The sequence below is a fragment of the Brachyistius frenatus genome, unplaced genomic scaffold, assembly GCF_029030835.1.
Source record: "Brachyistius frenatus isolate BFR_SWC_R1_liver_20210118 unplaced genomic scaffold, ASM2903083v1 Contig_263, whole genome shotgun sequence".
Classification (NCBI taxonomy): Eukaryota; Metazoa; Chordata; class Actinopteri; family Embiotocidae; genus Brachyistius; species Brachyistius frenatus.
Window position 1 is genome coordinate 165,372 of NW_027210862.1, and position 11,828 is coordinate 177,199.

General features: G+C 46.4%; 2 protein-coding genes across 4 annotated transcripts; one reads left to right on the forward strand and one right to left on the reverse strand.

Moving 5' to 3' along the window:
• Positions 1-142: 142 nt before the first annotated feature.
• Positions 143-3,751, reverse strand: coa8 (cytochrome c oxidase assembly factor 8). 2 transcript variants are annotated; one of them, XM_069721403.1, is made up of 5 exons: positions 3,407-3,751; positions 2,218-2,415; positions 1,020-1,083; positions 687-777; positions 143-303 (listed from the first exon to the last, which is right to left on the reverse strand). In XM_069721403.1, exons 1-5 carry the CDS (start codon positions 3,551-3,553, stop codon positions 177-179), a joined length of 627 nt encoding a protein of 208 aa, XP_069577504.1. In that variant the 5' UTR covers positions 3,554-3,751; the 3' UTR covers positions 143-176. The 2 variants fall into 2 exon arrangements, with proteins under 2 accessions (XP_069577504.1, XP_069577505.1); XM_069721404.1 differs by having other exon boundaries at positions 143-297; positions 3,407-3,741.
• A 377-nt stretch (positions 3,752-4,128) lies between these two features.
• On the forward strand, positions 4,129-11,102 carry bag5 (BCL2 associated athanogene 5). 2 transcript variants are annotated; one of them, XM_069721402.1, is made up of 3 exons: positions 4,129-4,402; positions 8,463-9,353; positions 10,326-11,102. In XM_069721402.1, the coding sequence occupies exons 1-3, from the start codon at positions 4,380-4,382 to the stop codon at positions 10,855-10,857; spliced, it is 1,446 nt and encodes a 481-aa protein (XP_069577503.1). In that variant the 5' UTR covers positions 4,129-4,379; the 3' UTR covers positions 10,858-11,102. The 2 variants fall into 2 exon arrangements, with proteins under 2 accessions (XP_069577503.1, XP_069577501.1); XM_069721400.1 differs by having other exon boundaries at positions 4,131-4,909; positions 10,326-11,101.
• Positions 11,103-11,828: the final 726 nt, after the last annotated feature.

The window sequence follows — 11,828 nt, forward strand, 5'->3', positions numbered from 1 at the left end:
ACATCAGATTGGGTGGAGTTGTCAATGGGAATCTTTAGAAGACGTTTAATAGCATCAGTGTCACTGACTCATTGTTATAAGGCTGTTATTTACTCTCAAATTGACAGTTTTGATTAGCAGGAAGGAAAATGTCACCAAACACTTGGCAGGAGAGTGGATGGGTATTTTATTAATTATCAGGTGGGAGGTGTACTGTTTTTCTTGCTGCTGTGTCTCTCACTAAGAGTCCTCCACATGCTGTTCAGGGCGACTCGGGCCATCAGGAAGGTGATGGTGAAGTTACGTCGGTACCATTGCCTGGATATAAAAAAAAAAAACCACAAAAAAAAAATGAATTAAATGCAGATACATATTTTATTTTGCACGGTCCAATAAAAGTTTGGTTCCAGAAACTCTTAAAAATTTAAATAAATCGAACCAAGAAACAATAACACAAACAACTAAAAAAGCAGCAGCAGAGGTGACGTGTGTGGGCAGAAAACTTCGCTAACCTAGAAAAAAAAAAGTAAGAGACTTTGCAACGCTGATTCACAGAAAGCTCCTCGGAGCCTCTGATGTTTGTTATTCTCTGTACACGAGGTGGTGCAGGGCAGTTAAAGCTCACAGCTGCTGCAGAGGGAGTCGTAACCACCCACACACACACTCACCCACCCAGCGGCACCATTGGAGACACCGAAGCAACTCACTTGTTGTAATTTGCATGTCGTATTCTGTTTTTATCCAGGAAGCTTTTGTAAAACATGGACATCTCCTCGCTGTTCAGGGACTGCCGTCGACCTGCGGGAGGAAAGAGGCAGCGGGACACGTCATAGTCTCAGTGGGACACGTTGCCCTCTGTTATAGAAACATTCCTGTTTACTGCGCTCTCTAAACGGGTTGAACCAACTCCACTGTGGTGGGAAAAAACATCCAGCTCATTAATTAGGTTTTTATTCTATTCAAGAATTTAAGAATTCATCTTTTTCGTGTGCTGATAAACCAACAGTGTAACACATGTAGAGACGGCTGCATGTCCTCACCGCTCTCATCACGTCCAGTCAAGCCTTTTGCCTTCAGATGTGAAATGATGAAAGTTTCTTTTTCCTGCAGATAGCATTAAAAAAAAAAAAAAAAAATCATATTTTATTTTTAGATCTTTGGATTTTAAGCAGAACGCTTGGTCCAACACAGACAACATAATAAAAAAAAAAAAAATAAATAAAACTAAATAAATTAAATGAAAAATTACTCAGATACCAAAACAGAAAATCAACTTTGTGATATGTTATGAATTAGTCTGTCTCTAAAGAACATGAAAGACAACACAGAGTATTGATCAGGCTTAATAAGGCTTAACGGGGGAAACAATTCAATAGTAACACATTCTTATACAACTTAACTTTTAGTGCCAAAAGCTTTTGCACATTTCACAATAAATGTAATTATAATCAAATTCAAGGTATTTAATTGCTAGTTAAATTTTCAACATAATTCCTTGAATCATAAAATGAACATTATTACTGGATTATCTGTGACGTAAAATGGGTGGAGCCAGATTGAGAAATTTGTTGTGCGATGCTGCCCTCTGCTGGTGATCGGAAGATCTCACACACAAAAGAACTCCAAGTGCACAGCTCAATAACATCCACTGACTTCATAGTCTCTATTAATAAATAAATTATGAATAATGTAGTTAGTTGCATTTATCTTTTCTTTAACTTCCTTTGATTTTTCTTAATCGTAAACTAATTAGTTGACAGGGATTTTTATGTCTTTTTTTTAATGTATTTTTTTACAGTTGTAACAACAACTATTTTCCTCACAAAGTCAAATTAGGACAATTTTATAAAATCAAGAACAAAAGAAACAGACTGATTGAAACACTTGCAGCATCAGTTCCTTTTATTTTTTTCTAACTACCTTTTGATATTCATATTAACTGTAACCCTGTATGTCTTGAGTTTTTTTGTCCCATCTCCCTTGTTTGGTTTCATGTAAATGTGAGTATCTGTAAAAATGTCTGTATATTTATATACGTGTCTGTGTATCTTTACCAGTTTTTTCAAATGTAAACAAATTTAAAAGGTGCAGAATATTCAACATTCCTGTTATTTCTGTTACATATAAAGTTAAAATTCCTCACTTTCTGTGCAGCGGAAGGAAACTTCTGCACGTGTTAGAAAGGTTGTAACCTGGAATCACCTGCAACGCAATGAACCAGCGGCGTTTCCATCTCACCTTGCTGAAGGTGATGTTCTGATTGGTCCAGAAGTCGTGGTTCCAGTCCTCCGTCTCCTGCCTCAGGTGTCTCAGCCGTGCCTCCAGCTCCGATTCGTTCTCGGGGACTCGGTAAACGATCGGCCGCAGGTTCGACAGAGGGTTCGGTGGACCGATCCAGTCGTGTGTGATGCTGGCTGCTGGTCTGGAGGTCGATCGCTGCACGCAAAGAAGAACAGAGAAAATCCTGTAACGTACTGTGCGCGGGTTTTTTCAGGCAGGTCAATTCTGCCTAATTCCTTTCTAAAAACCGACACATTCATGGGAAATAAACCAGGCTGAAATAAACCAAAATTATCCTTATCCTTAATTAGACTTAAGATTTGCGTTCAAGGAAAGTATCGTGAAGACTGATGGACAGGGTGAAACTCAGCAGAACTCTTATCAGTTTCCTGAAAATGCAGTTGACACAGCTGAGATGCACTGATGAGCGTAAACAAGCAGCTGGCCTCCAGCAGCCTGTCAATCATTCCTGAGCAGACTTCACAATGCCAAGATCAACGAGGAGTAAAACCCGATCCAGAGCTCAGACGCCAGAAAACGGGTAGATACAACTGCACAAACCCCTCTCATTCAAACAATTTATGAAAACACATTGATAAAAATACACACAGCAAGTTTGATTTTTAAAAATATATATATATATATATATATATTATTTATAATATATCTACAGCAATGGAATGAAACAATCTACTTAATCTTAAATTACTCAAAACTACTTTTTATGATTTTATATAGTAAAAACAGCACTAAATGATTACCTTTATGAGTAACTAATCTCGTTTTGAACCAGTCAACAGTTCAACCAATACTAAACTCACAATAATATAAAAAATACTACTAATAAGAGGAAGCACAGAATATAACAATAATAATAATAATAAAAAAACATGTCAAACTTATTTATCCACCTCAATGCATCAAAAAAAAACACCAATGTATTGCAATACACTACCCAGCACTGCATAATAGTATATTTTACAGACAATACTCTACGAACATTTTGAACACATAACTTTAAATGAGTATTTTAGCACGCAGAGTGTAAAAAAAAAAAAAAAAAAAAACGTCAACAGAGAGGAACCAGCTGTGGAGGACGAGGCGGACATGTGACTGCGGTGTAATAAACGTGTCACGGCGTGTGAACCTTCGCGGATGTGTCCGTCGGTGCTGCTCGTCCAGCCGCCGCTGCCGATAAGCGGCGTAGCTGCAGAGGGACGCGCAGGGTGACGGCAGGACCGAGGCTCCTCCATGTTGAACGTCCCGCTGCCGTTAGTGCTCTTCTGGCCGCCATTTTAATTAACCGACACTAAACTACTTTTTTTTTTTTAAATATATATATATATATATATGTTGACATATATGTTGACATATATGTCATTACCGTTACGTTAATGACAGTAACAGGACAGAGGTAAATGTCATTAGCGTTTGCCTTCAGTTACACACTCATGTCCTTCTGTGCGTAACCGGCCGTTTTAGTCACGTGATCTCAGCAGGAAGGGTGCGCTCGAAAACAACACCTGCACGTCCCCACAGGTTCTTCTTCTTATTTGTGTGTGCTATCTCCTTCTTTCCTCGTCTTCATCCCATCGTCATCATTGTTGTTGCTAAATCCAAGTGGAAATAATCATGTACGGTCTTGTTTCAAGTATTTAAGAGTTTGGAAGCGAAACATTAAAAAAATAAAAAAATAAATAAAAGGTTAGGGCCACTTTATGCTGCCTGAACTCCGTCTCGTATCACCGCCTTTGCCGTAACTTACAAAAACGGTACGGCGGCACGTTAAATGAAGCGCACTCAATGTTGGACGTTCAAAACGTTCACTGGGTTAAAACTAGTTAAGCCGTTCACCCGAAAGATCACGCTTTCATTAAAAAAAACAACCCGTCTACGCCCTTATGAGTGTATTATGCGTTAACTAAACATCTACGGACATCTTATGTTCGCGAACGTTAAACAAACGCCAACAAAATGGCGTTAATTCCACCTCGTTGAGCGGAGACGAACGCCGGGATAGTTCATACTTGTGAGCAGGAAGGTAACTCCTAGAAGGTAGCTAGGTAGGCTAATGTTTAGCTTTAATCAGAGGAGGTGCGCACTTTTCGGCAGGAGTTCAGATGGCTGTTCGCTGGCTGTGCAGGTAAGAGGGAAGCTGTTAAAGCGGCGGAGTTGGCGTTGAAATATTAACACCGAAAACCGGGAGTTTTTCTGGCCGAGGTGGGGCAGAAGTCAGGTGATCAACGGCAGCTAGCTCAGTCCTCTGACACACAAAGAGCAGCCGGGAGGTGGAGACCTGGACGGAGGTGGAGACCGGGCTGCGGCTGTTCGCTGGTCCCGGATGCGAAACCTTCCGTTTTGACCGTTTTGTGAGCGTTCAGAAACGCGTTTGGTCGTGAAGTTGACTTTAAAGCGCGTCGGAGAGGCTGTGGGAGGGGCGACGCCAGCCCGACCGCAGTGAGGCAGGCAGTCGGTGGTCGGGTGCTGAAGCTGACCGGAGCGTCGTCGACGTCTCTCCCCCCCCACCCCCCACCCCCGAGTCCGCCTCTGTCCGGTTGGATGCCTCTTTCCTCCCCGAGCCGCCCTGCTTTGGCCGATGGAAACAGACATCCGCAAAAATGTGCGCGAATGTGTTTGGAGTTTTGAAAAGGTGAGACCTTCACGATGCTGTCGGGGGTGTGTGTGTGTGTGTGTGTGTGTGTGTGTGTGTGTGTGTGTGTGTGTGTGTGTGTGTGTGTGTGTGTGTGTGTGTGTGTGTGTGTGTGTGTGTGTGTGCGTGTGCGTGCGTGCTGTGACAGCTCCGGGAATCTTGCACATTGTGTGTGTGGTGACATAATGCGCACCGCCGTGCAGCAGGACCGGTGCAGGGATCCGGTCTCCCTGCAGAGGGGAAGGTGCTCCGGGTAGATTTTAAGCAGGAGGTGCTGGATGCGTGTTACCTGCAGCTCAGTTAGCCATCACTGTGTGTGTGTGTGTGTGTGTGTGTGTGTGTGTGTGTGTGTGTGTGTGTGTGTGTGATTCCTACTAGCAAACCGATTCTCAGTTTCAGGAGTACCACATCAGTCCTCTTTTCTTTTTCTTGTCTATCTTTGATCAATCTGAGCGGGGAGGTGTTGGCCAGGCCGGAGTGGATTTTGCTGAGATTATCCTAATAAATACTCAGATTTGGAAGCTCTGCGCTCATCCACTATTCTGGAAATGCCCAGCCCGTCGCCCTCTTACGTAAAAGTACTTGAGGGAATGCTGATACATAATCCTGCCTATTCTAATAAGCGTTATTGATGCTGTGGATAACAAAACGTCATATTGTGGGCTACAGGATTTACATGCAACAATCCCGCCGTGCTTTCGGGCACCCTGGCTGACGATGACGGCCCGTCTCGTCATGCAGCCTCTCCCCAGAGCCGTGTCCTGCTGCAAAAACTCCAATCCGCTCCTTATCTTAATCCTGAAACAGAAAGTTTACTTTGATGTAGGCTGGCTTCTTCCGCCGTCTTGCTCCTTTGCTTTATTTGAATTGAGAGTATCTGATTTTACAGGCTGCAGGTATAGTAGACCAGACGTTTGTATTTGTGATCACGGATGCATTAGATAGCTTGGCCTGTTGGGCGCAGCGACGGGGGGGGGGGGCTCAGGGGTCAGAGAGCAGCTGGGCCAGAAGTAACAGGAGGTTTAAATCGGTTACTCCACTCTAACAATACATAACCTCCACCTCGGGCTCGCTTTGATGGGTAATACTCTGTCAAGTGTGCTCTGCTGTTTAGTGCGACGTCTGCGCAGACGGCGTCAGCGTGGCTCTGCTGCAGGAAGAAGTTGTTTAGAGGCCGTTTTTAAAACCAACAGCGGTGTGCAGGAGTTCAGGTTTACCTGGAAAATGTTGACGAAAGAGACACAAATAACTACAAGGTCACACGGAACTGACACGAAAAGATGCTAAATGACTTCAAAGATGGAAAAATGCACAAAGTGACTTGAAAGAGGCTCAAATTGACAAGATTAAACATCCAACAGAGATGCAAAACAACCAGCCACACAAAATGATTTCAAAAAGATGCAACACATCTGCAGAGATGCACAAAACGGCTACAGAGAGAGACAAAAGGACAAAAAAAAAAAAAAAAAAAAAAAGAGACACAACATGACGACCGTGAGAGACGCAAACTGACTTCAAGGATACGTAGCGACATCAAAGAGACACAAAACAACCACAGAGATAAACTAAACTGCCACAAACTGACGGATATCAATTCCACAGAAACACAAAATAACCTTGTAGATTTGTAAAATGACAACAGAGAGGCTCAAAAAGACCAGGACAGAAATCATCAATAAGAATATTCAAAATAACCTTACAAACATGCACAACAAGAACAAAGAGTCAATAAAGCGAAGCAAAAGCACCACGAACGGAGAGGTGCGTCATCTGGAGTCCATTTGTGTCCCTTTTCAGTGTTTTGCTCCTGTGCAGATTATTTTGTTATCGTTTGGTTTGTAAGATTTAAAAAAAAATAAAAAATAAAGTCTTCTTCAAGCATCCTGTTTTGTGCAGCTAACCCCAAAAATAATCTTTTTTTTTGTTCGTTTGTTTGTTTTGTTGACGAGCACCTGTTACATCTTCAGAGACGCTGGAATTTAGCACCGCTTCGGCGTTTTTTTTGTGTGTTTTTTTTTGGCTCAAACACGAATTCCATGGTTTCAACTCCCGCGGGGAGTCGTGTCATTAATCTTACTAAGAAGCGGACGTTTCCGTGTCCGGTGGCTTTTTTTTTTTTTTTTTTTTTTTTTTGCTTTTTCTTCTAAGCGTTGAGCGAGGACTTTTCTTCGAGGAACCTTTGACAACATTTAACGAGGCCCATTTTGGCCGAATCCTGCCGCACGAGTCGGCGTGGAGACCCTGAACGGTTTCACGTTGTCGGCCAGTCGGTCAGCTGCGTTCATTTTGCTGCTCTGTATTTTTAAAGCTCGACGGGCAGGCGGGAATCCTTTTCGTGTGGATTAGAAGCGCTGCCGCCATCGTTTCAGCCTCTGCGATGCTCCCGAATGGTTGTCATGTGGGTGTGCTTGTGTTGAGCCTAAATGTAGGTTAACCTCGCTGGTTTTCTTGGCCGGTTTTTGTACGGATGTGCTTCATTTAAAATCGGGAGTTATGTCACATTTAAAAATAAAAAAGGAGCTTTAAAAAACAAAAAGACTCCTCCTGAAAGTTACATCCAGAGAAGCAGAAACATTTCATGATTTGACAAAAGAAAATTTGACGTGTTTTGGTTAAATGTAGTTATTTTTACCGTCGCGCACGTCTGCATTTAACTTCTTTTGACCGTTGCAGTCTCAAAGCAACTGCTCTCGCATGAAGTCGACTTTTATTGAAGCCTGTAACGTATAAAGGTTTTGCATTCAGAGATGCTTCTAATATTTCTGGACGTAAAACGTGTGGACTTTCACCTTTCTGACATTGTCAACAAACGCTGAACTTTTGCACGGGTAGAATTTAAGGCAGCGTTGATGCATTCGATTTTACAGGTGTTCCTAAAATAGAAAGTCACAATTCTTACCAAAAAAAAAAAAAAAAAAAAAAAAAAAAAAAGTTAAAGTTGATATTTTAATGTTGAGATTTCAGCGTCAGAAGATAAAAGTATCGGCTGGGATTGACCGTCAGGTTTGCTTGTGCAGAACTCATATTTTTTTGGCATGTTAAGCGTGACAGAATCGCCCGCGAACAGGAGAAGCAACACCTCTCCCTGTTCTTAGTGCCACTGGACGTCCTGCGCTTCGCCGCCGCCGCCTCCCGGGCCGTGCAGGAGCGCCTTCCTGTTTCCGCTCGGTACGACGTCACCGCGCGAGAACTCGCGGCGTTTGTGTCCGACCGCGCTGTCGTCGGCTCCTCTGGACTCGGTGGAGATTTCAGCGCTTGGCTGAGGTTGCGGAGTTTGTCTTTGCGGCTGTGGCAGAGATCCAGACTTTTAGCCGGAGGTCCCATTTAACCAAAGCTGGCTGTGAAAATATGAAAAGACGTAATCCACCCATTCTGGCCGGCAGACAACAATGTTAGTTCAACTGAGGCTCTGATTGTCCTTGTCGCTCATTGTTCTCACTTTCCTTTCATGCGTCCTTTTTGTTTCTTCTTCTTTTCTTTTTTTTTCTTCTTCTTCCTTCTTCTTCTTCTTCTTCTTCTTCTTCTTCTTCTTCTTCTTCTTCTCCTCCAGCCTGTTTGGGAAGCCCTTTGATGGCGGGAAGAGGATGGACCATGGCGGTCCGCAGCAGCATCCCACGGAGCAGCAGCAGCAGCAGCCGTACCACCCGCAGCACCCCGCCATGATGCGTCTGTACGAGGTGCAGAGGGAGGTGGCGTCCCTCGGGCCGCAGGTCTGCACCTTCAGCGGGCTGCAGAACGACCGCGACTACAAGCGGCTGGAGCGGGAGCTGACCCGGCTGCAGCTGGAGGTGGACCAGGTGGACACGGAGGGCAAGCAGGAGCTGCAGGGGGCGCGCAAGAGGGCGGCGCAGGAGGTGGAGGGCCTGCTGCGCTACCTGGAGGAGAACGCCAGCCACCCGTCCCGCCAGGCCATCGAGCAGCTGAGCAACCAGGCGCGGCAGCTGGTGGACGAGCGGGTGGTCGCGCCGCAGCGGAGCGGCGGCGCGGCGGAGATCAACGACGAGCTGGTGGACGCCCTGCAGGAGATCATCCTGAGGCTCACCCAGGTCAAGACCGAGGGCCGGGTGCCGCTCCGCAAGGCGCGCTACCGGGCGCTGACGCGCATCTGCGCCGTGCAGGACGTGGTCGAAGGGCGCACGCAGCAGCAGACCCTCTCGCTGCCGCTGTCGGGGGACACCCACGAGGCCGTGCACCGCATCAACCAGGTGATGGTGAAGGTGAGCGTGGCCCGCGGCCAGCTGGTGGCGCTGCTGATGGGCCTGAGCGGGCGGGACAGCTGCACCCACCTCTCGCGCATGCTGACGGAGATGCAGGTGGAGCTGGACGCTCTGGACGTCTCCGGGAACGCGGCGATCAGAAACTACAGGAAGCAGGTTGTGGAGGAGATCAACGGGCTGCTGAAACATCTGGACCTGGAGGTGGAGGGAGACGACACGCGCAGGTAGGACACACTCCGAAAGGAATGATTGACCGTCTTCCGTTAAATCGCCTCGGTCTACAAAACATCGTAAATTCTTAGAACATCCCAGTTAAGACCTGAGGTTTTGTTGACAATTCACACCCAAAGATATTTAGATTATTATCGTAGAAAAACTGTGAAAAGCAGAAAATATTTTCGATTTAAGTTTCAGTTCTTCGGTGCCGAGTCACCGTTTTGTTTTATTCTGGATCGCAACTTTCCTGCCGGCACGTTTTGTTATTAACACCTTCTGTACCTCAGAGTGCAGCTCAGAGAACTGTGAGGGAATCAGACTCGTATCGGCAGAGACTCACCGATGGCCGTTTTTCAGGAGCCGACGCGCCCACCGAGGGCTCCATTATGTCGAACAGCCGAGTCGAGTGCCGCTTCGAGCACCTCTCGCTCTCCCATGTTGTTCTTTCTGCTGCCTGGAGTTGGGCGTCAATTACAACCACAAAAAAAGTAGTTTGTTTGATAAAGTGGAAGCTGAATTTGAACGCATGTTAATGAAATGGGAAAAAAAAATGTTGTTGTCGGGAACTGTCAGATGAAAGAAAAGAGAAAATATAACCTTCTCGTACGTAGACTAAAACACGTTTTAGAAAAAGTTGGTGGAAGATTTTGGAGCTTCTCTCTAAAATAAAACATTTAAGGCTGGTGCTTTTATTTTGGCGGTACCTCCTTGTATTAACGGTGATTCTCTGGCTGGTTTGATGGGGCTGCAGATATTTTCTCTCCTGTCGCACCAGAGCGGAGCTCAGGCCACGACGACTGGATGACGTCACGTTATCGATCGAAAGATTAGCACGTTTGTTATTACGCTGCCTGTAAAGCGCTGACTCGGGACTTCCTGTTCGGGCTCAAAACGACCCCGACGTGTTGTCCGGTTCGAAAGATAAGCTCATCGGTGGCAGGAGTTTTCCCCCAGCAGTGATCCGGTGTTTGTGTCTGTAGGTACGACTTGGCGCAGAACAACTCCATCCGCGAGATCGAGGCGGTGCGAGCTCACGTGTCCCACCTGCGCGAGGGCGTCGTGCGGCACTGCGACTTCGGGTTCAGGCCCAAAGCCGAGCTGCAGAGCCTCCTCACGCACCTGGACCAGGTGGACACGGCCAAGAACCCGTGCATCCGGGAGGCCCGCCGCCGCGCCGTGGTGGAGGTCCAGGCCATCATCACCTTCCTGGACCTGCGCGAGGCCCTCGCCCGCCGCCAGCCGGGCCCCCACGAGCACCCGTCGCACCGGGCCGTGTGGCTGGTCCTGGGGAGCCTGTCGGACCTCCAGGCCCAGGTGCTGGGCTTCGACGGCAAGCGGGCCGACAAGAGCTACATGATCCTGGAGGAGCTGCTGACCAAGCAGCTGCTGACGCTGGACGCCGTGGACCCGCAGGGCGACGACATCACCAAGGTGGCGCGGAAGCAGGCGGTGAAGTTCGCCCAGAACATTCTCAACTACCTGGACATGAAGACGGACCAGTGGGAGTACTGATCCGGGAAAAAAATAAATAAATAAAAAAAATACACACACACATCAGATGGAGCGTCGCTGCAAGAACGAAAGGACCTGATAATGTGGGTAGATAGAAAACGTATCATTCCATGGGCTGTACATAAGGACTCAAACCCCCAGAATGCACTGCAGCAGCGCTTCTCTTTCGTCTCCTCGTGGTAGTCATGGCCGACCCTGCTGAGAAACACAGTGACACACACTCTGAAATCTATTTTCTTTTTTTTGGGAGGGGGTGGGGCGGGGCTTTTTGGAGATTTCTTTTACTATCTGCTCTCTGTGTGTGTGTGTTCTGTCGTCGTATACATACAAACACTCCATAAAGCCTGTTTCAGCGGTCGTATCCTCCCGACTGCCCTTTTCATTGATAAAAGTGTGACGGATGGCTCTTTTTTTTTTCTCTCTCTCTCTCTTCTGTGGAGTAATAACTTTAATCTGAAACACGAGGGCCTCAGCAGGTCGTGGAAACGGAGATGTAATCGGAGAGGGGAGCCGACGCTGACCCTGTTCATCCCCTCAGGCCTGTGGTGGCGCTCACGACTCCCCCAGAAACGCTCAAATGACGAAAGATACAAAAATCTGAATCTGTGTGATGTTATCTGGTGAGCCGGATGTTTGACGAGATAAAATTATCTTCCCTTGCACCCCCCCCCCCCCACTCACCTCCCCACCCCTCCACTCCATCCGCCGCCTGTGTAGCCTTTAAGTCTGTTTCAAATGTTTGTTGTGACTTTTTTTTTTTTTTATAACCGTGCCGAGCTATAAATGGATCCAGTTCTGAATTCAGAGATAAGAGGAGACGAGATTTTTGCTGCTGCTGCTGCTGCTGCTTTAGTTTTGTTTAGTTTTTTTTTTTTTTTTGGTTTCTACCCACCGCTTTCTACTAACGGAGGAGTGCGACTGTGAGAGGTCCCCGGAGAGAGGAAGAAGAGGAAGAGGAAGGCTGATATCCA